The following is a 27,383-nucleotide window of genomic DNA, read 5'->3' on the forward strand; positions in this document are numbered from 1 at the left end:
TACTGAAATTTGAACTGAGGGACCTATCTCCAAACTGATGATGTAACTTCTGCTCAGATACACAAAATACAACATGAACATTAAGCGGCTTATTTAAGGGCCGATAGGCATCAACACATATACATCATAAAGCACGGTCTACATCTAGTTGGAGGGCTGTAGTGAACACCTCAGCTGTCATAGAGAACTCACTGAACTACAAGAACAGGATTAGGCAGAAAAATATTTTTTGTCAATGACCAAAACAGGTCTAGAGAATACTTAATGCAAGTTATAACTGGATCTTTGAATATTCAGAAGCTAATAAAAGTTCCTAATGAAGATATTTTGAACATGTAAAACACATACCAGTACTTGTAGAAAAGCTTATAATCTATTGATATTTTCAAGCCAGGAGGTATATATTTATACACATTTATGCATAAATTATTGACTATCAATTGCCAGTTCTACCTATATGTTTGTGGCTATTCCTGTTTTTTTTTTTTTTACATTTATTTTGATGTGTATGGGTGTTTTGTGTGCAGTGCTCATGGAGAGACCATGAGGGGACATCCGATTCCCATGAGTGGAGTTACAAGTGGTTGTAAGCCATGATGTGGGTGCTGGGACTCCAACTGGGGTCCTCTGGAAGAGAAGTCAGTGCCCTTAACCACTGAGGTCTCTCTCCAGCCCCTGCCATTTAAAATAGAAAAGTTTAGAATGAAGTTCACTAAAATACTAACAAGGTCACTTCTAGGTGATGGAACTATAGATAATTTAAATTTTTTTCCTATAACTTTCTCTTAGTTTTTCTAATTAGTGTGGGCTTCCCTCCCAGCCTCACAGTAGATGGGTTTACTGTTTCTTTTTAACAGTTTGTTTTTTAATGATGTCATTTGCACGCTATAGCTTCAGTCATTTTCAACATATCATTCAGGGATTCTGTGATTTCTATGACATGTGCATTCCTCACTACAAGCAATTTTAAGTCACTTCTTGAGTTCCTGACAGCCTCTTTCTGAGTCCACTGCCCAGCTCTCACCAGTGCCCAACCCACCTTCCAGCTTTATAAATTTATCTTCTCTAGACATTTTCCAAAATAAAAATACATCATGTATGGCCTTTTTTAGTCTGGCGTTATTTTATGTCCTTTAAGAGAGGGGTTGGAGAGATGGTTTAGAACCTTTGCTGCTCTAGCAGAGGACCTGTGGTTCCCAGCACCCACATGGCCGCTTACAACCATCTGTAACTCCAGCTCCAGGGGATCTGGCCACTCTGCCTGACCTTCACGGGGACCAGGCACGCATGTGGCATACTTATATATAATGTAGGCAACACTCATGCATACAAAATAAAAGAAATAAATCTGAGAAAGAGTTAAACAAAAAGAGAAACGTCGAAGAGTATTTTTTGCTTAGCTTTTTCCCTCTTAGCAATGATAATCAGTAGTGCACTTTTCTTTATGCTTGTACTTCTTGATAACAGTCAAAACCCTTTGGGACCATGAGCATAACCTGTATATCATCAGTAAGACTGTAACTAAGGGGTGTTCCCCCACATCTCTCAATTCCTGATGTGGGGATATATAAGAATGTTCCCCCATTCTTATATATGATTAACTATCTATAACCACTTAGTTCTTATCACTCGGGAAGTCATTTTGGATAGACCTTTTATTCTCATTCCGTTGACAGAAATGGCAGAACCACCACTTTGAATTCACCCAGCTCTGGTTCAAGGGAAGGGAGGTGGCTCTGGACCCTGGGTCCTTTGTGGTCCTCCCTGTCCTGGTGACTCACTGACGCCTACCTCCAGCCGTGCATGGAGGCTCACATGCTCTGAACGAGCTAATCTAATCGTTGTTGGTGCTCCTTCTAGGTAGTAGTTAAATAATTCTGCTTGTCCTTAGAGGTAAGTCAGTGCTCCCACAAAACAAACAAAGGCCTTGCACTTTATGAGACAGATCTTAAAATGCTTTGCATATGTGGAGGACTTTTGGAGACCTTATCCATGACAAGCAGCCCCTAAGTGTCCTCCTTTGCTAGTTAATAGTCTCCCTCAAAATAGAATTTGCACTATTTTGTTCCATTTTTCTTTAGTGTCCCTTGTGGAGTCTTCTCGTCCCTCTGTCCCTGCCTCTCAGACTGACCCCCAGACTAAATGAGAATGATGACAGGTGATATATTGTCTTTTATTCCTCTGGCTCCTCACCTCTAAGTATTCTCTGAGGCATTTGGAGCAAGCGTTCAGTAACCTTGAAATGTCCCAATAGCTCAGATACCTTTATAAACAAAAAATATTTAGAAGACATGTCTCCTTCACACCATATAAGATGACACCTTTGGAAGTCTTTATGTGGTATAATATGTTAAGAGATATTTATGGTAAATAATAGAGATTAACGGAATGAAACTCAGCTGAGGGACAAGCCCAGAACAGGGAGTTTCTGCTGAAAACACTTGGTTGTGGGTCTGAAACCAGATCCTGTCTATTGAACATGGGGAAATGGAAAATTTTTCTGGAGAGATTTAAGGTCAAGGTTGTTGTAAGAGAATCAAAGCATCCCAGAAGGCACAGGCTGTTTCCTGCTCCCCAGTCTCCCTGCATCGGCCCTAAATGGGCGGTGTGTGTAGGGACAGTAGCAAATGATCGAGGATAAAGCCCTGTTCCGTTCCACCCATGCCTATTCCTAAGTGTATGTCACAAATATCGAAACAGCGCTTGATAGGAGTCCAACAGATTTAACTTGTCCCCAAATTCCTGAACAACGGTCCATGTAAATTTATTTCTTTTTATTTTTTTATTTTTTGGCAGGGTATAACTGAACGACTTCTAGGCATAACACTTACAGTGAACACCTACAGGAAGACAGGCAGCTGTGGCCACCCTCCGCACTGAACCTGGGAAGAGGAAGGCTGTGGGAGAGTAGAGGCTAACCACCCAAGTTCATGGAGTGCCCAGGAACTTGGCTTCCAGGCCTGAAACCTTAGTTCTGCATGGGTCTCAGGGATATCCCATTCTTAATTGCTTCTTTTTGTCGTGGTTGGGACATGGAGTCCAAGTAAGTCTGAGGTTCAAGGCCAGTGACTTCAGTTTGCACCCCCTTTTAATCCTCTGGTCTCCTGGGTCCTTTGCTTCAGACTGTCTCTGTTTTTCCCAGCCCCCAACGCCCCTCAACCTTCCGAATCATTTATCCTTTGGGGTCCACATCAAGAGACCATGATGTCCCCCACCCCCACCTCATCGCAAGCCTTCCCAGCCCTGCCCTCTCTCATCCCAATTTAAACAGCAGACTGTAAAGGTGAGCTGGGATCAGCTAGCAAGTTTTGACAGCCACCGAGGAGGACTAATGGGTTTCTAAGGAAACGGAGAGGCAGCAGCCATTTTAGTGGCATTTGCTGTACGAAAAATATATAGAGTCTGACATCCCCTCCCCACGCGCAACCGGGTGGCATCGCAGCAGAACTCCCCCTTCTTCCCTCCCCCGAGGTGAGGGTAGACGCGGGCCTGGCGGAGCGGGGCACCTGCCGCAGGTGTCGTGGGGTCGCCGCTCCTGGCGGGCGGGCGGGGCGGCTGGGCTCCCACGCGGGCGCCGCAGTGCAGCGCGGGCCTCGCGCCTGGCCCGCCCCTCGGTCCCCGCCCCGCAGGCCGCGGGAGCCCGCCGGGAGGCGCGCGGGAGGTGGCCGCGGCCCGGGGCCACCGCGCGCTGCTGCCCAACATGGTCGCTGCGCACGCTGCACACTCTCAGTCCTCGGCCGAGTGGATCGCCTGCCTGGATAAAAGGTACGTGGGGTGGGGTGCGGGATCTGGGTCGCGGGGGTCCACTCGTGGGGTGCCACCTGCGGGAGAGCATTCCACGTGCCGGGAACAGAATGCGGCGCCGTGGGGGACAAGGTGCCAGCCTGCCCTGGTCCCCTTCCGCCCCGCTGCGACTCCACGCTCCATTCATGGGTGGGTGGGTGGGTGGTTTCCAATGGGCACTAAGACCAGGGAGGGTACATACATGCGAGCTTCAGGCTGTCCAGACCCTCAGGGAGAATGTCATTTAAGTTTCCAGGAGGGGCGGGGAGAAGGGGGGTATTCATGCAGGTGCAGTCACCTTTTTTGTTTCCGGAAAACCAAGTGTTAGGGACTCAGTGGAGCTGTCAAGTCCCTTGCTGAAATCCACAGCCCTCTTCCCGCGGGCGCTCTCTCAAGGTCTGTGTTAGGAAGGTCACCGGAGGCGTCTTAATCTTCTGCAGAAAAGACCCTCACTCTAAAGAGAAATTTAAACCGCAGAGAGTGCTGGCTCTCGCCAGCCTCTGATGAAGGTGCCGTGGGTGACAACACACTGCAGTTGTTTCTAGGCTCTGTCGGTGGAATTTTCTGTTTGTCCAGATTGCAAATTTAACAGTAAACATTACACAGTATGTTAGCAATTATAGTTTATTACCCTAAGGAGAAAGGTGATGCATCTGAACTTTGAAAGAAACAAGCAAACGCCTTGCAGCGTGACCAGCCTCTGAGTCCCAGAGTTTGGTGCCAAAGGCCAGTGATTCACATCCTTCAGCAATCTGCATGATATCCGAATTGCATTTGTGGGAATTATTTTGTGCTCTGCCATATTGAAAATTTTTCAATGAACAGATTTGTGACCGGATCAAACTTGAGGATCTGAAGAGTGGCCGGCTGTGCCTGTTCCACTATTGTAGGCCTTTGATGGAAAGATATTAACTAACTGAAAAGAGCTAAATGAACTCATTTGAATAACTTAATGTGATAAACATTCTCGATTTTTAGTTACTACACAGTAGCAAGAATATTTTTGGCAGGCATTGCCCCATTTCTGACTAAAATGGTATGTTCTAATATTAGAGAAATTATATGCAGTAAACAGTAAGACAATTGAAGAGATGGTTAAGTCATACAGAATTCTGTGGAGGAATTAAAGGCACATTTAAGCCAAGAGCTTGCTAATGTGATCAGTAATCTAAATTTAATACTTTAGGAAAAGTGAATTATAAAACAAGAGATAATCAGGCGCTTGCACTTAACCTATAAATAGTGCTTCCCGTGAGTGATAATTTTGGGTAGTAAGCAACATACTTCTCTTTGCAGAGCTGCATAGCAAACAGTCAGTAATCCATTGGAGATCCTTTCGTCAGTGAATACTTAGGGCGAAGTCATGGGGCAGCGGCGGTGTGAGCGGAGTGGCCAGGACGTCTATCCCTGTGCTTCTGCTTGTAAGATTGTATTCGGCATGGATTTCTAGAACATGGCACCACAGTTTAATGCCACTATTCATAGTGGGCAAAAAAACCTCAAAAATGAAACAAAACCAAAAAACCCCACAAAAACACACACAAAACAAACAAAACCCAAAACAAACAAACAAACAAAACACTACAAAAAGGCCCTCCTTTTCTTGAGCCTCAAGTTCCTGACCTGCAGGCGAGTGGACAGATCGATAAGCTGCGGATGTTTAGGCTCAGAGCCCCCACCCGCTCTGAGCTTGTACCTCATCTCTTTTACTTCCTGAGTTTGAAAACTGAGTGTCCTTGGCTCACCCCCAGCAGAAGGGAGGAAAAAGCTTCCTAGTGCTTTGGAAGCTAGGAAGTACCCTGTATATGTTTTATTTCCACAGTGTGAAGACCTTCTTGTCTATTCTGTGGCCTCGATCCCAGAATTCCTCAGAAGAGCCATTTAGGAGGGGCTGTTTCATGGCAAGCCAGTAGGAGAGGCCGATTTTGAAGTTGCGATTTTGAATGTAGTCTGTTAAATTTTTAAAAGAGAGAATGAAGGCTGGGAGTGAGGATGAGAACTGTCTGGGGGAACTCCCAGTGCTGCCTTCTGTTCCCGGCTCTGTGGTGGGCATCGGGGTGTAACAAATGAGAGCTGCTTCTGGGCTGGGAGGGGCTGAGGGTGTGGTGGTGGGGTAGCTAGGTAACTGTGACTGCAGTCCAGTGATAAATGCTTCAATGAGGATGTGTAAAGTGCTTTGGAAATGCAGACTCAGGCCTGGGCGTAAGAGGCTGAGAGTTATTCTATCAAAGATAGAGAATAGGTCAGGCCAGGCAGAGGAGCAGCTTAGGCAAAGGCACACAGATACAGCCAGAGACTTGCCTATCCTCCGCACCTCGAATTTTTTTGTGACCAAATCTAGACTATAAGAAGGGACGCTTTATTTTCTAAGTCTTTTTACATGGACATTTCCAAGTGTGTACAAGAAAGGACCAATACAGTGAAGTGGTGCTTGGGACTATGATGCTGGGACCATATAGTAAGGTTAGCTGAGGAAGGTCCTTCCAACGTATGTATGAGCCCAGTGACCAGGAGTCTGAACAAAGAAGAGCACAGAGATTGGAAATAGAAGAGAGAACCATGGACCTAGCACAGCAGGTAGAATGTCTGCCGTACGGACACCTGAGTTGCCAGCATCTAGGCAGAAAGCCTGGCATTGTAGCAAACATCTGCACACCCAGCAGTGGGGGAGCATAGACAGGAGCTCATTGGCTAGCCAGTCTAGCCAAGTTGATAAGCTCCACATTCAACATCGTACCCTGTCTTATAAATAGGGCTGTGAGTGGTCAAGGAAGACACCCAGCATTGACTTCTGACTTCTACATGCATGTACATCTACATGCAGAAAACATACACACACACACACACACACACACAGGTACAAATGTACACATACAACCAAACTTTTTTAAAAAAAGATTCATTTACTTATTATGTATATAATGTTCTTCCTGTATGTATGCCTGCACTCTAGAAGAGGATACCAGATCTCATTATAGATGGTTATGAGCTATCAGGTGTGGTGCTGGGAATTGAACTCAGGACCTCTGGAAGAGATCTTAACTTCTGAGCCGTCTCTCCAGTCCCTACAACTAAACTTTAAAAAAGGAAAAGAAAGTAGAAATAGAAAGGTCTCCCCAAGCAAAGACATACAGAAGAAAAATTGAAGTGATGCAAATGAAGAGGAGAACAGAGCCTTGGAAGTGTGTGGTTGGCACGCCCACAAAAACCCTGGCTGGGACAGAACTCTCCAAACTTGACATGCAATGATGGAGGTCCAAGGGATGTAGCTGTGTAGATTATGTTGAAGAGAGAAGATGCAAAGTGTCCTATGTGTCAGTGACTTATGGTCATGGGCTGTGGTGGACTGAAGTGTTGTCTATAAATACGCACCAAAAGAATCAGAATGGTATCAGACATATCAGACATTAGGATGTACAAACCAACACTGAGAAAAGTCTTAATGCATCCATTGGGAATGCAAAGCAAGTTCACTGCTTGTTTATGGATCTTACATAGATTGTTCCTTGAGCTGAGATGATTAGCTAAAAGTGGAATTACTTAAATTCCTAATTTGGGGGATTTATAATAGTAAGATGGCCCTTTAAAAAAATGTGATGACCTTTAATCTTAATGAAAGGTTTTAAGATGACTTCTGTGGATTTAAGAACTGTTTCTAGTTGATCCCTCGCGTGGTGGGTAAGGGGCCTCACCACGTTTTGTGAATCATTGTCTGTTCTCAATGACAGTCGAGCCAGAATCAGCAAACCATAGCCTGTAAATGCCCCAAGAATGGCTCTAAAATCCCTGAGTTGGTTGGAAAATAAATAAGAAGAGTAATATTTCATGATCCATCAAGTTTATGTGAATTCAAATTTCAACGTGCATCAACAGTTTCATTGGAACACAGCCGTTCTTACTCGGTTGCACAACGTACTTACCTGGTTATACACTGTCTATGACTGCTGTCACTCTGAGTGGCAAAGCTGAATGGCTGCAAGGAGGCTTGTAGCTCAGAGCTTAGTGTCTGTGGCATGAACCCTCACAGGAGGCTCTGGCATCACTTGCTCTCCATGAGAGGCTCTCCCCAGGGAGAGATGGGGAAACTCCTTAGTCGACAGGAACTATCTTCTCTTGGTAAAAAGTTTGCTGTGTGCTTCCTTGGTTTGGAGTTCTATAAGGCAGAATTGTTCTGTTGATTAATTTACTTGAAGGCCATTGTCTCACAGGCTGAAACAGAAGCAGAAGATGAAGTCAAGGATGATGGGTTATATAAAAAAAGACTGCCATCTTTTAAAGGCGGCTAAGGTTGTCCTCTTTTGTTTTTGTTTTTTAAATTTGTGTTTCCTTGAGGCACACACACATGTGTGCACATATACACACACACATATACACATGCACACACATGTGTTTACACACACATACACATGTACACACACACACAGATTTTTGTTGACAGTTCCTTTGCATGTGACATAGCCTCGTATAGATGATGTGTTAGCTATTTTGATGTGGTTGAATGGGATTGAAAGAAACCAAGGAACACATTTGCTAAAACCAAAATACTTTGTAGGACACATGGTGTGAGAAGATGACTCAGAAATCAAAGAGGCACCAGATACAGTCTCACTCTGGAGGGATGGAGAAGATCAAAGAGGCACACAGAGGGGAACTCTGGCTCTGGGGGAGGCTGGTGTCAACCAGGCAGGACCCCAGGGATGGCTTTCCTCTGGGCCTTTCTCCAGGGCTCAGAGCTAGCCTCGCATGCCCTCTAGGGATCTTTTGATTTGTCAGCACACTGAGAATTCCTTCATGTTTCAGGGAAGGTCGCACTGGCACCAGACTTTTGAGACCTTAGAGACTAGCCAGATCATTAATTTGATGTTAAATCTGTACCACGGGACAAGGGGACACGCTCCTCCATTGGCTAATACAGTTGCGCCAGAGGCCAGCTGAGTGAGGAATCCAGTTAAGCAGAAGCACGTCTCTCGAATTTCCAATGAGAAGCTAGGCTGCCAGGAGGGCAGGAGGCTCACATCTCCAGCCTGCAGGGTGTATTCTTTCCCCAGAGCCTCAGAGCTGGGAATCGAATCCTAATCACAAGGTAATTCTGGGGGATACTTGAGGACAGCTTTGCTGTCCCGACTTCTAGTTAGATGACTACCACAAGAGCTCCCACGGCGCACTTTGTCCACTGTAATAAGACAAGTCAGACGCCGTGGTGGTAGCTGCCTGCTTGCTTCTCATTTCCCATCCCTTGACATTAGTCACTGCATGTAGTCATCCCTTTATCTCCAGCACCCGCTCAGTGCCCTCAGTGTAGAAGGTGCTCACAGGGCCAGGGTGACGTGGCCACATACACTATCTCTTCTAGGACCAGGTGGCCTCTGCCACTCTCTGACAAGGGTGCAGGTGATGGGTGAGCCATGTTTACATCTGCTCCCACTGTTCCTTCTGGTTCCTGGCTGATGCGAATTCTGGCTTTGGAGTGGGGGTGGGGAGATATTTCATGACTATTTTAACCAACCGTTTTAAAAATTCTATTTTTATTGTGGAAAATTTCTAAATACACAGAGTAGTAATATTTTCTCACTCTACCCCTCCCCCTACCAAGAATCATTAGCTCATTGATAGCCCTATCTTACTTTTATGTCCATTCATTCTCCTCTGGTCCTATCTATCTATCTATCTATCTATCTATCTATCTATCTATCTATCTATCTATCTATCTATCTATCTGCCTGTCTATCATCACTTAGTTATTTACTTATTTAGTTGTGTGTGTATGGCATGTGTGCACGTAGGTGTGCAGATGCTGCAGTGGGTGGGTGTTGAGCACAGGAACATTCAGGAATTTTTTCTCACCTTTCATTGTGTGTGAGCAAGTCACCCTTTCCTCTGTCACACAGTGTACAACATGCTAGCTGACCCCACATCTTCTGGGCCATTCTTCTGTCCCTGGCTCCCATCTTGCTACAAGGGTTCTGGGATTACAGATGCAGGCTACCTAGTCCTGCTTTTTTATGTGGGTGCTGGATGCAAGATCATCAGGGTTGTGTGCAGCATTTGACCCATTGGAATTCCCCCCAGAGCCCTACCCCTGGGTTATTTTGAAGCCATTCCCACATGTAATATTTAATCTGCAAGCATTTCAGTATATCTCTTAGAAAGGTAAGGAGTCTTTATAAAGAAATGAATGCCATTACTATACATTAAAAAGTTTGATACTAGTTCCTAAATACATTCGAATATTCAAAAGTTCCTTGTTTATTTCAAAACTTTCCTTTTTTCCACTTTGTGTCACCATGCAAATTATTTACGTTTAGTTCAGATACGTTTTTATATGTGAATTTCTCTCCATATTTCTTGAAACTGGGGTCTTGTTTGCCTCTGATTTTAATTGTTTCCCTGTGGTGTTTTTTAGTGACATGTTCCTATGAATCTGTTTTTCTTGAAGTGGGCCTTTGGGTTTAGAATTGATCAGATTCCGACTTGATATTTTGGTGAGAGCTTCAACAGAAGAGTTGAGGTGTTCCATCCAAAGGCACATGGTATCTGCTGACCTCTTTCTGTGACGTAACACTATATCATTCCCAAGTTTAATGTCTGACATCTCTCTGTGTGCAGCTTCTCAAGGGACTGCTCACTGGGCAGACATGCTGTGTTCATGTGGAACATGTGTACAGGCACATGCTGTATTCATGTGGAACATGTATACAGGCACGTGCTGTGTTCATGGGGAACACGTATACAGGCACGTGCTGTGTTCATGGGGAACATGTATACAGGCATGGTCTGGTATCTAATCAGGCCCAGTGATTTTATTTATGGCTCTGGTTTTATTTGCAGAAGATTTTTTAGGAAGGAAAGCCTTGATGCCTGCAGAGAGGGGACATGGGAGATGGTATGCCCAAGGACCTATAAGAGCCTATAAGAGGTGCAGCTTGGCCCAGCAAACCCTTGTCTCTGCTGTCTGTCCCTTGTCCTGAGCCTGGGAGACTGAATTTTCCATAGATAAGTGGTACCTAAAAGAGCAAATGTCTTCTTTGAGTTCCCCTAGGTGGACTTTTGACCCTTCCAGTGATAGTTAGACTAACATTGCCTTTCGTCTGAACTCCCTTGGGTTTATAAGCTTTCATAACCCTTCCTTAGCGGAGGCTAACCTCCCATACCACCCCTCCGAGGCATAGCTGATTGGTTTTGCTTCTGGCAGATTTAAAGCTACATCCTCAAGAGAGGCAGGGAGGAGAGCTGCCGTTCTATGCTTTTTTTTTCTCCCAGGGAATGAAGGCTCAGGGAGGCTCTGGTGGAAGAAGCCTCCGGTGGTGGAGGAAGAAGATGGAAATAACTGGGTGGATGGCAGATAGGGAAGCAGCTGTACACCCCAAGGAAAACAGCAGACTGGCCTGGGTGACAGCAGCAGTCTCCAGCTGGCCGTGTTGACTCAGCTGCCTCTCTATGCGTCACGTGGGTCTCCTGCAGAAAAGCAAAACCTGTGTGGTCCTCTTTTTCCTCTTCATGCATGCCCTTGCTTCCATGTCTCCTCCTCCGTGAAGATTACCTGCATTTTGTGCCCCAGGCACATGTCCCAGAGCAGGTGCCTTTGTCTCTGCCTGGGGCAGTTCCCTTGTGATGCCCCACTGACATTTTGCAGGTACCCTACCTTTTCCCTCCACTGCCACAGAAGCTGGAGAGAAAAGAAAACCAGCCAATTCTCTTCCAGTCTCTTCCTCCGGTCCAGGTGTCCTGGCCACAGTGACAAAGTGAAAGAGGGCTGCTGAGAGATTCTAGGATGGCTTTTGCTTTCATGATAGACAATGGAGATATTGATACATTGGTTGTCCAGGAGGCGTGGGCCTGTGGGCAGCCATCTTGCAACTCAAAAGGCGAGACCAAGGGAAACCCAAGGCCCAGTCCTGACTTTGCTCAGCTACTGTGTATCTTAAGATTTTCTGTCTTGTGAAGAAAGTGACACTATTCCTAGAAAGGACTCCTCCTTATTAGACTTTCTGCCATTTGCTGTCAAAACTACCTGGAATCCAACAAGCTGGTGTGTGTCAAAGGTTTTGCCTTTCTCAGCCCCCAACCCCCCCAGGTTCCCACTCTTTTCTGTAATGAGTAATGGCATCACAATTCTGCATTTTCAGATCCTTGAAGCTATCTATGTCTGTATGGACATCTAAACAGTCTCCAATTCCTTCCTTTGCCATTGTATTCTCCTGTTTTCTTTTCAGGGCCTTACCCTCGGGTGCCTCATCATTTCCAGCCTCCAAGTTGGAAATGTTACATTGTCAGATCAGCTTTGTTTTAGAATTAACCAGATCTGGATTCTAATTCCATCAGCCCCATTCCCTAGCAGTGTGAGTCAAGCTATTAAGTTTCCTGAACCTCTGTTCTTGAATCTTTGAATAAAGCTACTGATACTTACAACAGACAGCTGTGCTGAGAATGGTTACCTCTAAATTGTGAAGGTGTAGCACAGGTGCCAGAAGTTGGGGGACCATACTGCATAGGTTTAGATATCCTGTTTGATTTGATTAAAGATATATATATATATATATACACATGTATGTATATATGTACATATGTATATGTGTATATGTATATTTGTGTATAAACATATATATATTTGCCAAGCTAATGAGTTCTGGTGGTTGCTGTTTAGTTGTTTTAAGAGACCACCATGTCTATAAAGAATGTAACTTTGCTTATTTGTTTACTTTCGCCTTTTGTTATTTTTCTTGCCTAACGTCACTAGCTAGACTTCTAGGACAAGGTTTAAGAAGAGAGTCGAGCCGGGCATGGTGGAGCATGCCTTTAATCCCAGCACTCAGGAGGCAGAGGCAGGTGGATTTCTGAGTTTGAGGCCAGCCTGGTCTACAGAGTGAGTTCCAGGACAGTCAGAGCTACACAGAGAAACCCTGTCTTGAAAAACCAAAAAAGAGTTGAAGGTGGACAAGCGTCTTTGAATTCTTCTTTTACAGGAAAGACTTATGTTTTGCCATGGGATTTTAAGAGTCTCTTCCCCTTCCCCACTTCCTTTCCTCTGCTTGCTTTTTTTTTTTTTTTTAAGATATTTTCTTTATATACATTTCAAATGCTATCCCGAAAGTTCCCTATACCCTCCCTCTGCCCTGCTCCCCTACCCACCCACTCCTGCTTCTTGGCCAAGGCATTCCCCTGTACTGGGGCATATAAAGTTTGCAATACCAAGGGGCCTCTCTTCCCAGTGATGGCCAACTAGGCCATCTTCTGTTACATATGCAGCTAGAGATATGAGCTCTGGGGGTACTGGTTAGTTCATATTGTTGTTCCACCTATAGGGTTGCAGACCCCTTCAGCTCCTTGGGTACTTTCTCTAGCTTCTCCATTGGGGGCCCTGTGCTCCAACTTATAGATAACTGAGCATCCACTTCTGTATTTGCTAGGCACTGGCATAGCCTCATACGAGACAGCTATAACAGGGTCCCTTCAGCAAAATCTTTCTGGAATATGCAATAGTGTTTGGGTTTGGTGGCTGATTATGGGATGGATCCCCAGGTGGGGTAGTCTCTGGATAGTCCATCCTTTCTTCTTAGCTCCAAACTTTGTCTCTGTAACTCCTTTCATGGGTATTTTGTTCCCTCTTCTAAGGAGGAATGAAGTATCCACCCATTGGTCTTCCCTCTTCTTGATTTTCTTGTGTTTTGCAAATTGTATCTTGGGTGTTCTATGTTTCTGGGCTAATAACCACTTATCAGTGAGTGCATATCTAATGACTTCTTTTGTGATTGGGTTACCTCACTAAGGATGATATCCTCCAGATACATCCATTTGTCCAAGAATTTCAATCCATTGTTTTTAATAGCTGAGTAGCACTCCATTGTGTAAATGTACCACATTTTCTGTATCCATTCTTCTGTTGAGGGACATCTGGGTTCTTTCCAGCTTCTGGCTATTATAAATAAGGCCCTCTGCTTGCTTTTATTTTAAAAGTAAATCCAATCTTCTTAAATAAAGATGGTCATGTGAATTTTTGTTTCTCTTTCCCAAAAACCCTTTGTTTTTTGTTTTTCCTAGATATGTAAAGAATTTAACTTGAGTGATTTTCTCATCCTCTTCCTCTTTCTCCTCCTCCCCTCCCTCCTTTCTTCCTTCTCCAAACACAATCTCTCTGTCACCCAGGCTGTCCTGGAACTTCAGGCTGCTTCCAGGACACAGTCATCCTCCTGCCTCAGCCTCCTGAGTACCAGGATCACATACTGAACCACCATACCTGGCTGAGTTTTGATGATAAACCAGCCTTTCCTATTTGAAGTTCTACTTTGTCAGGTTTTATTATCATCTTGATATTTTGGTTTATTCAACTATGTAATATCTTCTGAGTGCCATTTTCATATCTATCAATGAGGGATGTAAGCTGGTGGCTTTGTAATATTTCTTTTATTGTTTTAGTATCATGACTCTTCTGGCTTCTCAGGTTCCTTCTATTTTATTCTTGATTTCCCCTCCAATTTGAAAAGAAATTATCAAAAATTGATGTTTAAAAAATATGTATCATTTGGTTCATGTGTTTTTGCTTGTTTTGTTTTGTTTTAGAGACAGGGTTTCTCTGTGTAATAGCCCTGGCTGTCTTGGCCTCCCTTTGTAGACCAAACTAGCCTTAAATCCATAGAGATCTGCCTGTCTCTGCCTCCCAAGTGCTGGGATTAATGGTGTAAGCCACCACACCTAGTCTGTAGAAAGGCTTTTAATGACAGATTTAATGTTTTTAATAGATAAAGGACTACTCAGATTTTTATTTCTTCTGGTCATATTTCCAGGGTTCACTCATTTCATCTAAGTTATCAGATGTATTGGCATAGCACTTCTGAGTTACCCTCCTGCTACCCTCTGGGAGTGTTTTAGTTTCTGTAACCAAATACCTGAGAAGAAGCAACATATGGGAGAAGAATTATTTTGGCTCACAGTTAAGAGCTTAAGTCCTTGTGTAGGGAGTGGTTGGCAGGGCTGCAAGGTAGCCGGTAAGATGGAATCCTCAGTCACGAAGCAAAGAGAGACAAATGCTGGCTGCTCTTTTTCTCTTTCTATTGGGTCCAGCACCATCATGAGGCGGTGCAACCCATCCTCAAGGCAATCTTCCCTCCTGAGTGAATTCTCTCTGGAAACATCCTCACAGACATAGCTAGAGGTGTGTCATCATTGGCAAAATGTCTACTCAGGTCCTTTTGCATTTTCAGTCCACTTTGTTTGCTTTCTTTTTTTCCTTTGCCATTGAGTTTTATGAAGTCTTATATCTTATGGATGTTAGATTCTTACTGGATACATAGTTTGCAAGCATTTTCTATTCTGTGGTGGCACTTTTATTTTATGGATTACTTGGGAATCTGACATCATGCTCCCTGAATGCACTCACCTCTCAGTCTTCCCATGTCAGCCCCCACCTCCCACTTCCTTGTAACCCCCCCCCCCAACTAAAAGAAGTCCATTTTGTGTTGTCTATATACTCACTGGAGCATGGTCAAATTCCTAGTGGCCAGCCCACCTCCCTTCCCCATGGGAGAATGAGTCTTTCTCTGCCTGCAACCACACTAGAAGCCATCAACTAGGAGCGCCATGAAGTGCCAGATCTCCCATGAGGGGTAGAGCCAGTTCTCCTATGACAAACCATGTGGTAGCCTTTTTACTGTACAGATTGCTTCTTAGCTAGGAAGTCCCTGGCGATATGTTTGTCTGTCTGTCTGTCTATCTATCTATCTATCTGTCTCATTATTTATTTATTTTGAGATCTTTTTTTGTTTGTTTGTTTTTTCGAGACAGGGTTTCTCTGTGTAGCTCTGGCTGTCCTGGAACTCACTCTGTAGACCAGGCTGGCCTTGAACTCAGAGATCCGCCTGCCTCTGCCTCCCAAGTGCTGGGATTAAAGGCGTGCGCCACCACCACCTGGCAGGAAATTTTATAATTTTATAATTACATTATAATCTCAAAACAAAATAAAAAATATTTTTTAAGAGATCTCAAAATAGTGCCTGGCGTGGTGGCGTGGTGGCGCACTGTATAAGGTTACTTTCATGTATGCTTTCAGAGCTAACTGTTTGGTATTGAATAATCAGTTGGTGTGTTCTTTCCTGGGGAATACCATTTCTCCTGCTATTACATAATTATATATTGAATATGCCACAGGAAGGTTGGGTGCTTGGATCTTACATGCTGCCTCTATCAGCTCTTTAACACATTTGTGATGTAAGAGAGTTCTGCCTTTGGTGTCCCTTGCCATTCCTTTCTCGCCCCTCTGCTCGCCCTCTTCTCCCTGCCTCATGCTCGCTTCCACCTTCCCCAGACCAAAGGCGGAGTAGGAAAAGATCAGACTTAGCGATTTCCTTCCAACTCTCCACTCATCCATTCATTCAATCTGACTATATACACTCTGATCTCTGTATGCCAGACGCTCTTGTGGAATGCCCATTGGTGATAAAAACCGACAAAGCCCTTGGCCTTATGAACTGAAGTACCAAATGAGAAGATACTGCTCAGCCAGCCTTCGAGACATGACTGAGTCCCTGGTGCTGTGCTGGGTCCTCTTCCAGCTGGCATGGAGTATGGTAGTGAGCAGGGACAAGTTACCAGTAGGAAGTACCACAGGGTTGCAGGTAAGATTGTACAGAGCAGGGACATAGAGAAAACAAGTGCCAGCATCCATGCCCAGCAGCAACAAACACAACGATGGACAGACAACAAAGCACAGACAAGAGAGGAGAGAGAGAGGCATTGTTATTTGAAAGCAGATGGCCAGAGAGGTCTTTCTACTGACATAATGTTTCCTTTAAACCCTTGAATGAACCGTGAGTTACTTGAATTGAATTTAAATCCAGGCTGTACCCAAATGGGTGGATGAGACATTTTAGAGAGCAGAGCTGGATGGCTGCCCATGGTGAAGGTATGGGTGGAATAAATATGGTAACATCCTTTGGTTTGGTGACAAGATCTGTCTTTGAAGAAAAAAATATCCATACTTTAACTACCTTTGTTGCTGTAACAGATGATAGTAATTTTATAAAATGGATAAATGAAGGCTTTTAGAATTCTTGATTATCTTTTAAAAATTACACTTGTTTATTTATTGTGTGATCGTGTGTGTGTGCGTGTGCGTGTGCATGCACACATGCGAACACCCGTGTTTATGTGTGCCGTAGCTCATGAGTGGAGATCAGAGGACAACTGGTGGGAATCAGTTCTCTCCCACCTGTGGGCACAGGGGATTAGACTCAGGTCATCAGGCTGGGGTATAAGCGCTTTTGCCTATTGAGCCATTTAGGCAGCCCTGGGTTATCTTTTAAATACTATTTATTCAAAGATATATTAAACAATAAGACTAGGGAGGTGGCTCAGGGGTCAATAGCACTTTTTGATCTTACAAAGGATGTGATGGTTTGAGTGAGAATGGCTCCGTAGGCTCGTGTGTTTGAATGTTTGGTTCCCAAGTGGACCACTCTGAGAAGGATTAGGAGGCGTGGCCTTGTTGGAGTGGGTGTGGCCTTGTTGGAGTAGGCGTGGTCTTGTTGGAGAAGTTGTATTACTGGGAGTAGGCATTGGAATTTCAGAAGCCCTGTGAAGCCCAGTCTCTCTCTCTGCCTGATGCCTGCTGATCTGATCAGGATGTGAAGTCCTCAGGTACTGCTCTGTCTCCATGTCTGTCTGTTTCCCACCTGCCATGATGATCATGGATGAGCCCTCTAAAATTGTAAGCAAGCCTCCAATTAAATGCTTCCTTTTATAAGAGTTGCCTTGGCCAGGGTGTCTCTTCACAGCAATAGAACACTAAGACAAAGGACTTGGAATTGGTTACTGGCATCTACATTGTAACTCAAAACCACCCACAGCTCCAGTTCTAGGGAAGTCTGATGCTCTCTTTTGACCTCCATACGCACCAGGCATACACATGATATACATACATACATGCAAGCAAAATACTCAAACATTAAAGAAAAAACCATTTTTTAAATATATAAAATATATACAATTCATTTTAGTTTTTTAATCCTTGCCTTTCTCCCTCTTTCCTTCTTTTCCCCACTCCTCTCTTCTGCCTTTTCCCTTTATGACTTTAAATAGGATCTGAAGTCCAACCCTGGACTTGAATTCATATCCCCAATCTCAGCCTCCTGACTGCTGGGATTATAGGAGTGCACCCTACCACCTTGGTTAGTTTTCCAATATAATAGTTATCTTTGTCAGGAAAAAGAAAGCTGCTGTTAGAGAGCTGCTGAGCATCGTTCCAATCATAAGAGGCAGAGGTGAGCGTGCCTTGACCTCGGCTAGGAGGCCAAACCCTGTCTTCGCCCTTCTTTCAGGATGGCTTCCGGGTTTGTGTTCACCTGGCTTAGTTTTCTCAGGGGTGAACTCAGCGCCCGTGCAGAGCCACTAAGTCCTAGAGGGAAATGGCCCAGAAATCCTGCCGGTTTCCTGTTTGAAGGATTTGTTTGCTGGCTTGAACATTTTTTTTTTTCTGTCATTATCATTGGCCTCTTCAGAACGTGTGTGTGTGTGTATGTGTGTGTGTGTGTGTGTGTGTGGTGTTGGGTTCATATCATGGTTTCCTCATCATGATTCAGCAATATGTTTTACTTTCTTAGTCAAAACTTGAATCCCACTTGAGAATAGTCTTTTATGATAATGTTAGTGTAACTGCCTGCCTACACCAACCTTCCCTGACGTTATTTGATGACCCAGGTTGTGGAGCTGGGATTATCTGGCTTCTGACCTGGCTTTACATTTTCTTTGCCTAAAACACTTTAAAAACGTTACATCAGGAATCCCGTGTGAATGTCCGGCTTATCAGAGTGCAGATAGCGAGTCCTCTCTTGCTACAACAGGGGGCCATTACAGATGGTAGCTTTATGCATGAAGCAGATCTCTCAGCCTGCCAGTGGGAACCCCACTGGCTCAGTGTGAATGGAGTGCGTGTCCCTGTGCTTGCTCGCTCGCTCATCTGCAGCCACTGTAGCTGCACAATATCATAAGCTTGTGAATGCACCTTATTTCCCCCTCAGTTGAATCTGATGCTATCTCAACCGCTTTGCTTCCTACCTTTTCAGTGTGTGGTTGGATATTCATCTTAACTTCTGAGGCGCGTTTTACAATTCAACATTCAACAGGTCCTGGATGTCAAAGTAAATTTAATTTTTAACCCCCTGTGGGTTTAGAGGACTAATAAATGGTTTGTTGCTCTTATCAGAAGTTCCGGCCTCAGGAGAAATGGGCCAGAAAGCCATGCCTCAGTTAAGTATGTAGAACTCAGAAGTGGGGACTAGTTAACTCATTAACTCGGCTGTTGGTTATTATCTAAAAGATAATAAAATCAAAATAATTTAAATATATAAAAATATTACTCATTCTTAGGGAGTGAATACAGGCATCATTGAGAAGAGAGCGAACAGTGGCAGTAAAAAAAATAACAAAAATATAAAGCAACTGCCTGAAAGTGAGGTTTTTCTTGATTTTCTTTTTCAGTATAGTCGAACTTGATTTTATGGTATTTGTTTACCTACTATTGGTTTTTCAATCTGCCACAGACAAATAATACAAAATTCCCCTATGAATAGAAAAGTAGTGTTTAAATCTATTTCTTTTTGGTCAGGACCAGCAGCCACAAGGCTGATTTCAATAGCTGTATAATGTTTATTTATGTCATTACTCAGGGGAGACTTCCCTGATGTGAGTTTATCTCAAAGCAATAATCCAGAAGGAATTAAAAGGAGGTCTGAAACTATTAACGATGGGCAGACAGGGGATTATAGAAGAGGAACACTTTGTAAAGTTTTTAAAGTCCTTGTTTTTAGATATAAGAAGTGTAGCTGGGACAGCAGTGCCATGGAAACGCTTACCTGTGACCCAGTTATCATTACGTCCTCCTCCTTCTTGGGTTGGGAGTCTGGGGGAAACAGGACTGTACAGTACCCCTCTTTCCTCTACCTTGTTTCTGATATTATTACCATGTAACATGCGATAACATCCTTATCCTTCCCTGATTGGGGGGGGGAAAAAGCCATTGGCTTTGAAAAGTTACAGGCTGTAATTGAAACTATCTTCTAATTGGGGCCGAATAAAGAATTTGTTGAAACCTTATCAACCAGCAATAGCTGGTCATAAGTTTTATTGCACTTCCTGCAGTGTCTTTGGTCTGAGTTTTTTTTGTTTTGGTTTTTTTTGTTTGTTTGTTTTTGTTTTTTTTAACTACATGTTAGCCCAGATTCAGTGATTTAATGACCTTTAAATGAACACTATAGAATACCTACATGTAAAAGTACTGGCTTATCTAACCCGCCCTTGTTCCCAAATAATGACACGGAGACATTTATATTTATTGATAAGCTCCAGGCACTATAGCTGGGCAGATGCTCATTTATTCCCACCTGACTGTGCTGGCCTGGGCTGCTTCTCAGCCACGTGGCATCCATTACCTGTTATCTTGGATTCCCCTGGGCACCTGCTCAGTTCTGTCCTCATGGGGACTCCCTGGCCCACCTGAGACCCTCTCTTTCTCTCTCAGGGTCTCTTTCTCTCACCAATGTCCACCTCATCTTCTTCTGCCTGGAAATAGGCTTATCAGCTCTTTATTGACAAGTCAGAAGATCACGGAGAACAATGTTTTACAAAATACTGAATCAGGAAATGCCTCATGACAATGACAGCATCAAGTCCAGACTGCGACCAGATCTCCTGGTACAGAAATCAGCAGTTGAATACACAGTGCACAAAAAACATCCCCCAATACTTACAGGATGGTCATTTCCTATGTGATTAAGCTATTTATTTATTTATTTATTTATTTATTTATTTATTTAAACTGTTTGGGTTTTTTTGTTCTTTGTGAATCTCACATCATGCACCCAATCCCACTCATCTCCCCTCCCCTCACATCCTTTACCCTGCAGCCTCCCCTACAACAGAGAGAAAAAAGTCTCACTGTGGAAGGTGCAGCCCGTCACAGGTGTCCCACAGTATACTCTTTGGTCCACACTCTTTTACTCATACATGTTCACTGCAGTGACTCGCTGGTCTGGTACTCGGCCCCTGGCTTCTGCTACTTTGTCAATACTGGAACCTCACTATGGTTCCTCTTGGGTATCCTGTTGTTGCCCTGTGTCATGGAGATCCTAAGTTTTAGATCTATAGGACCAGCTCCTTCGCGCACTCCAGCAGTTTATAGATGGGGTAGGTGTTGAGATGGGCCAATTCAAAACCCTGGATCTGGGTCTAAGAGCTCTCTGAGCTGGTCAGCCCTCTGGCCTTCCCATGCTCACACCCTTGGGGGGCCAGCTCACTTGTACCCCTACCACCAGGGTCAGCTCTACGGTACTGCCCAAGCAAGGTGCAGGACCAACTCTCCTGACTGCTGCAGCAGGTGAGGGTCAGGCACAGCACTCAGCTCTCATGACCCCAGGGCCAGGTCTCCCACCTGCCACAGGTGGTAATGGGTAATGGGGGAGGGGAGCATCTCTTCCTCATCCACACCATCACTGGGAAGATGAGTGTCAGGGCCAGCTCTCCTAAGCCGGCTCACCAGCAACTTCTGCAATGTTTCAGGCTGCTCTAAGGTACCCCAGCTGGCTAATGGTGGGGTCAACTCTTCTGCTCTCCTAGGACGCCCAGATGAGGGGTGGGGCTACTTCTGCACAGCTCTCAGACATTCATGGGACTCCGGGTGGCAGCCCAGATGAGACACGTCTTTCTGGCCTTTGGTGGTAACAGAACCAACCCTGCTGCTGCAGGGCCACATGTCTGAACATGGCCCCCAGTGGCAGCACAGGGCAGAACCCTACTGTGCTTCCAGGTGTCAGCACTGGCTTCTCATATCGGGATGCTCTTTACCACCCTTGAGTGTCCAGTTCTGTCTCTCTTCACTGTGCCCACATCCTCCTGTTTCTCTTTCTCTTCCATTTCCCCACTACTTACTTGCTCCTCTTAGTGGCACCCGGGGTCTCTGAGTGTTTGGGGTCGTCTCAGGAGTGGTCTCAGGAGTGTTATGCCTTGCTTGTGCATGACTGGTGGTCACCTTAGGCTAGCTCCCTGTCTAGGCCCCATGGTGCTAGTCTGGTGGTTGTCTCCTGCTTGCTACTTCTCTGGGCCTGCTCAAGTGGCCCCATGTGAGGGTCATCTGTCTCAGGCTCACTCCTGCCCAGGACCTATGGTCCCTAGCAGGGTTCTTCTTGTCTCCAGCTCACTCCCAACCCTGGGAGTCCATCAAGACCTGCACAGTGTCAGACTGTTGGTCATCTCAGACTAGCTCCTTGTCCAGACACCCTGGTGCTGGACTGGTGGTTGTCTCAGGCTTGCTGTTTTTCAGGGAATGCTAATCATTCAGATGTTCATAGGTCAGAACGCTGAGCATAGACATAGCCTCTACCCTCTCTGCAACCTATGATGTGACACAGCAGCCATACCTGCACAGCCTCTAGGGGCAGGACTAAGATGAATATATATTCATATATATATGTAAACATCATATATGTATATATGAACTTAGAGATCTGCCCGCCTCTGCCTCTGAGTGCTGGGATTAAAGGTGTGTATCACCACACCCAGCTTAATTTTTTTAAAAAGAAATTTATTTATTTATCTATCATGTATATGAATGCCCTATCTGCATGTATACCTGCATGCCAGAAGAGGGCATCAGAACTCATTATAGATTGTTGCGAGCCACCATGTGGTTGCTGGGAATTGAACTCACAACCTCTGGAAGAGCAGACAATTACTCTGAGCCATCTCTCCAGCCCACCCACAGCTTAATTTTTTTATAAATATATTTTTTTATTGGCTGAAATCATATGGCTCATATAGATTGAGCTTTTTTCTCCCTTTTTATATCCCTTGGGGACACCACAAATACTGTGGTTGGCAGAATGGCAGCCTATGCCAAGTCTTAGCCTTCTCAATTATCTTTCCATATGGCTGGATTCCAGGAGCCCTGTAGGAGACATTTCAAATGTTTGCTGTACTCTGATGTCCCTTGTTGATTGTTTCTAGTCTCCCCTCCTGCTTTGCGTTGACATTTCCGTCTGTCTTCCACCTCTCTTGTTGACCAACCTCTCTACTAAGAAAAACAAAGCAGGCATCTATAACCAAGGGCTTTTTCTCAGGCTCTGAGCCTGAATTCTAATAGCCTCACATTGAAAGCCATTTATAACTGTTTTTGCTTTAACTAAGTCCGCCCTAACTCCCGAATAAGGACACAGAGACTTATTTTATTTACGATGCTTACGGCCATAAGTCAAGCTTGTTCCCATTAGCTTGTAACTTATTTATCCCACTTATATTATTCAGTGTCTGCCACAGGCTAGTTACCTTTCCTCAGTTTCATATGCCCAACTTCCTCTAAGTCTTGGGGTGGAGGGTGGGAACCTTCCTGGTCCTGACTATCCCAGAGTTCCTCTCTCTCTGCCAGATATTCCACCTACTAATCCTGCCTCAGCTTATTGGCCACCAGATTTTTATTGACAGGTGATGCTTCCACATAGTACACAAGAGATTATCTCTACAGACACCCTGTGACCCACCTCTGGAAGTGGACTGAGGAAGGGGCAGGACCGGCCTATCCTGCATCTGTTTGTTTAGAGTCCAAAGGAGTCTGAGCTAACGTGTTGAGGAGTTTAATGTGCCATCTCTATCAGAAATAATTGTATTTCTCATAAAGAATTCTCGTAGATGTGGAATCCTTAACTCAAAAACAATCAAGGTAAGACACAGGAGGAGTCTGGTGACCCTTCCAAGTCCCACCTTGTGGACGTTGTTGGTGTAACCCTGGGCCCACTGCTGATGCACTCTCCTAGACGCACCTTTATAGGCGTTTCAGCCAGGTAAGGGTTTCTATGCTTCGTTCTACATCATAAAAACCTCAGACATAGAGTTCTGAGAACCCAAAATGTGGAAGTTGATTAGAATGTGCTTTCCCTTTGGAGCATAAGGTTATTTTATACGTACGAGTAGCTAAAGGCCTCGTATGGCTATTTGCAGTCTTTAGTTACAGTATGCAGAAGTTAACTTCAAAAAGTTTATCTCCTAAATCATCAACATTTAGCATTACTTAATGATTCTAGTAGAAATACTTAAATGATATCTCATTATGACTTTTTCCAAAGTGTATGGAATATTATTTTTCTCTTACTACTGCATGCTCAGTATCTCAGTTGACACCCACTCTCTTGACTATAAATCAGTATCTCGTGGGACAACATCATGACCTTAAAGGGTGTGGATTATCTGTTTTAGTATCAGATGCCCCAAGAATCTATTTTGTTTCTGTCCTTTATGCTGCCCAAAGGCTGCTGGTCCTTGCTGTCCTTTGGGTTTCTGTCTGTCTTCTCTTGGACAAACAGAACAGCTTGCTTCCAATCCTTTGGATTTACACAACCCAGGGGCCTGAGTTTGATAGGGCTGCGTGCTTAATGCGAGCTCTGCTCCCCCTGTGTACATCTCTCTCCTCAGAGTAAAATATATAAATTTCAGAGTTTCAATATTTAGGTCATTGATCCTGGTTCTACAACTTTTTATTTTATTTACTGTGCAATCATATTTGAATTATTTTTATTTTTTATTTATAATTTTTAAGTTATGAACTGAATTTCCATATAAATATTCTTTGATACATTTCTTCAGTGAGATGAAGTCCTACATCCAACCTATACTTGTTTCATGCATGGGTGACATCTTCTTAGTACTTCGGATTTATCAGTGCTCAAAGAAAGACACCCTTGCTTTCAGAGAGCCTATTTTCCTCACAGAGAAAATAGATAATGGCCAATAAGCTTAATGAAAATGTAAATTACTATTTATGTTAAACTTGATATGTATTATGGAAGAAATAAAACAAACAAAATACCTAGTGTGGGCCACGCATCTTTGCTGATCTTCGCTTACCTGAGAGAGGCACAGCTGAGAACTTCTGGCGTTCCTGTTGGTTTCTCCTGTTGACTTGTGCCAAGGCTGAGGCCTGCCTGTCTTTGCTAGGTAGTGATTCCTGTTTGCTCTCCTGACTTGACCGACCTAGACTATTGGTGTACCCGTAAAGTGTTTGTAAGTGTTTGTGAGGGGATCGAACTGCTGCTGCTGCTGACCTGTGAACTGAATAGCTGATTATCAGACAACACAGATGGGAGTTACTCCAAAAAACTTTTCTGAACAGGTCCACTTCCCCCATATCCTTTCTTTCCCACTACCTCTGGTGGGTGGTCGGCTAAAAGGGAGGTTAAAGAATTTAAGAACCATCATTAAAAATAAGATTAAAAAAAAAACCTTAATGTTACACCCAGTAAGAGATAGGTGGAGATTGTAATATTAGTGTGGTTAGGAGAGAGCGCATCTGGAAGGTGTTTCTGCAAAAGCCAGGGATTTGGACTAAGCATATGTTTATGGTAAGGATTCTGAACAATAGGAACAGCCAGGGTGAAGACTCTGGTATGAGTACGTAGATTGCTCTAGAACGAGCTAGAAACTGGATGCCTTAGTCAATGTTCTGTTGCTATGAAGAGACATCATGACCACAGCAACTCTTATAAACTCTCACAAACATTTCATTGGGGTTTACTTGTAGTTCAGAGGTAGAGAGAGTCCTTTGTCATCAGGGCAGGAAGCATGTGACATGCAGGCAGACCTGGTGCTAGAGAAGTAGCTTGAGAGTTCTATATTCGGATCCACAGGCCACAGGCAGGAGAGAGGGGGAGGGGGAGAGGGAGAGAGAAAGAGAGAGAGAGACTGGGTGAGCCTGGCTTGAGCATTTGAAGCCTCAAGGCCCACCTCCAGAGACATATCCCTTCCTCTAACAAGACCACACCTACTTCAACGAGGCCGCACCTCCTAAGCCTCATCAAGAGTCACCACTCCCTAATGAGCATTCAAACAGATGAGCTTATGGGACTATTCCTACTCACACCACCACACGGGGCTAAGTGAATGTGGGAAGGAGCAGAAGCTACACAGAGAAACAGGCAGGCCTTGTAGAGACTGAATGGCTCTTACACGGACCTCAGCTTTCACTCTGGCTTTGAGAGGATGGTGTGACTTACATTTCTATTATTGTTATTACTTTAGTTTTTAAAAGATTTTGTGTGTGTGTGTGTGTGTTAAGAGGCACTCACAGGAGCTACAGGCACCTGTGAGTTGCCTAATGTGTGTGCAGGGATCCAAAGTCTAGTCCTCTGCTAGAGCAGTAAGCATTCTGATCCACTGGTCATTTTTCAACCCCCTTGGCTTACATCTTAAAGTACCACTGTGATTATAATAGAGAGAAAGCCGAGGAGAGCAGAACCATAGAGGCAGAAGAGAGACCTGGTAGGAAGCCATCTGCAGTTATCAGATGAAAGATGAAGGTGACTTGGCTCAGGAGGCAGCAGGGAAGATGTGGGAATTGCCGGGACACATGCTGGGTAGGTTCTGCCCATGAGCTCAAAGTAGGACTATCCAGTGCTGTGTTCTTCAAGGCTTGTGTTCTGGAACCCTGGTGAGGGCTCTTGAGGGACTGAAGAAAGAACAGACACAGATACACATAGAGTGAACTGGGCTTAGGTGGAGACTGCTACAAGTCCCAACCCAAGACCTCAGTGTGTTTAATAGGAACAGCACAGGAGGAGGGGCTAGCTAGTCTCTGTAGGTGAATAGTCTCAGGCTGTCTTGTTTTTGCTTTTGAGACAGGCTTTCTCTGTGCAGCCCTGACTGTCCTGGATCAGGCTGGCCTCAAACTTTACCTCCTGACTGTTGGGATTAAAGGCATATGCCATCATCACCACCACCACCACCACCACCACCCCACCACCCAGGCTGCAAACACCCGGAGGAAGCTGCAGTTGCTAGTCTTTGTATACACTGACCAATCGTCCTTAAGCACAGAGACTCCTGGGAGAGCTTTCCCATCCCTCTGAGCCCCGCATAGGGAAGGCTTTGCCACTTTCATGCGGCTGAGGCTTTGGAGTCCTTCACATGGCTTTGCTCATGTCAACACGACACATTTACTCAGGACTTTATTCACTCAGTGCTTCCTCTGTCCCCTACAGCGTAGGGAACGAGGTCAAGAATAATCCCGAGGAGTTTAGATGGGTCGTGGGGCCGTCGGTTTGTGGGTGAAGGGAGAGTTCAGATGCCGACCTTGTGAATTTGCCATAGACATTCTCTTGGTCATGTTGGAGAGGAGATGGAACACGTGACTGTGGAGTTTGGGAGACAGCTCTGAGCCGCAGATAGAAATTTAGAGATTATTATTATGTAGACAATATTTAGAGCCATAAAATTGATTACCGAAGAAGCATTGGTAATAGAAAAAGAACATTTTGGAAGAAGGAACATAACTAACAAAGGAGCTGTATGGGGGGAATTTAGAGCAGGAGACAAAAGAAGAGTGTGGAAGGGGCAAGGAAGATGTTCTGAAATATCCATGTACACTGTGCCATCTTGACTAAACGTGCAAGAAAAATGAGGGTCTAGAAAGCTTACTGACTGGTTTGCATTTGGAGGTTTTGTGCCTTACAGTCTCTTCCCAGCATGCTTTGCTGTCAAACTGACCAACCAAGGCTGAGGGTGTGGAGATGCTGGCAGTGCTACAATCAAAGCCCCAAGCACAGGACAGATGTCTAGCTGACGGGGTCGGCTGC

General features: G+C 44.5%; 1 protein-coding gene and 1 pseudogene across 3 annotated transcripts in view; one reads left to right on the forward strand and one right to left on the reverse strand.

The window, feature by feature from the left end:
• Positions 1-3,628: 3,628 nt before the first annotated feature.
• The window catches only part of Rapgef4 (Rap guanine nucleotide exchange factor (GEF) 4), a 276,260-nt gene continuing 252,505 nt past the window's right edge, over positions 3,629-27,383 (forward strand). For all 3 annotated transcript variants that reach the window (NM_001204165.1, NM_019688.2, NM_001204167.1), the window contains exon 1: positions 3,629-3,765. In NM_001204165.1, coding sequence (NP_001191094.1) covers positions 3,701-3,765 — 65 coding nt within the window. In that variant the 5' untranslated portion in view covers positions 3,629-3,700. The remainder of the gene's footprint in view (positions 3,766-27,383) is intronic.
• Gm26408 lies at positions 22,082-22,206 on the reverse strand (annotated as a pseudogene).

This window comes from Mus musculus, chromosome 2, assembly GCF_000001635.26.
Source record: "Mus musculus strain C57BL/6J chromosome 2, GRCm38.p6 C57BL/6J".
Classification (NCBI taxonomy): domain Eukaryota; kingdom Metazoa; phylum Chordata; class Mammalia; order Rodentia; family Muridae; genus Mus; species Mus musculus.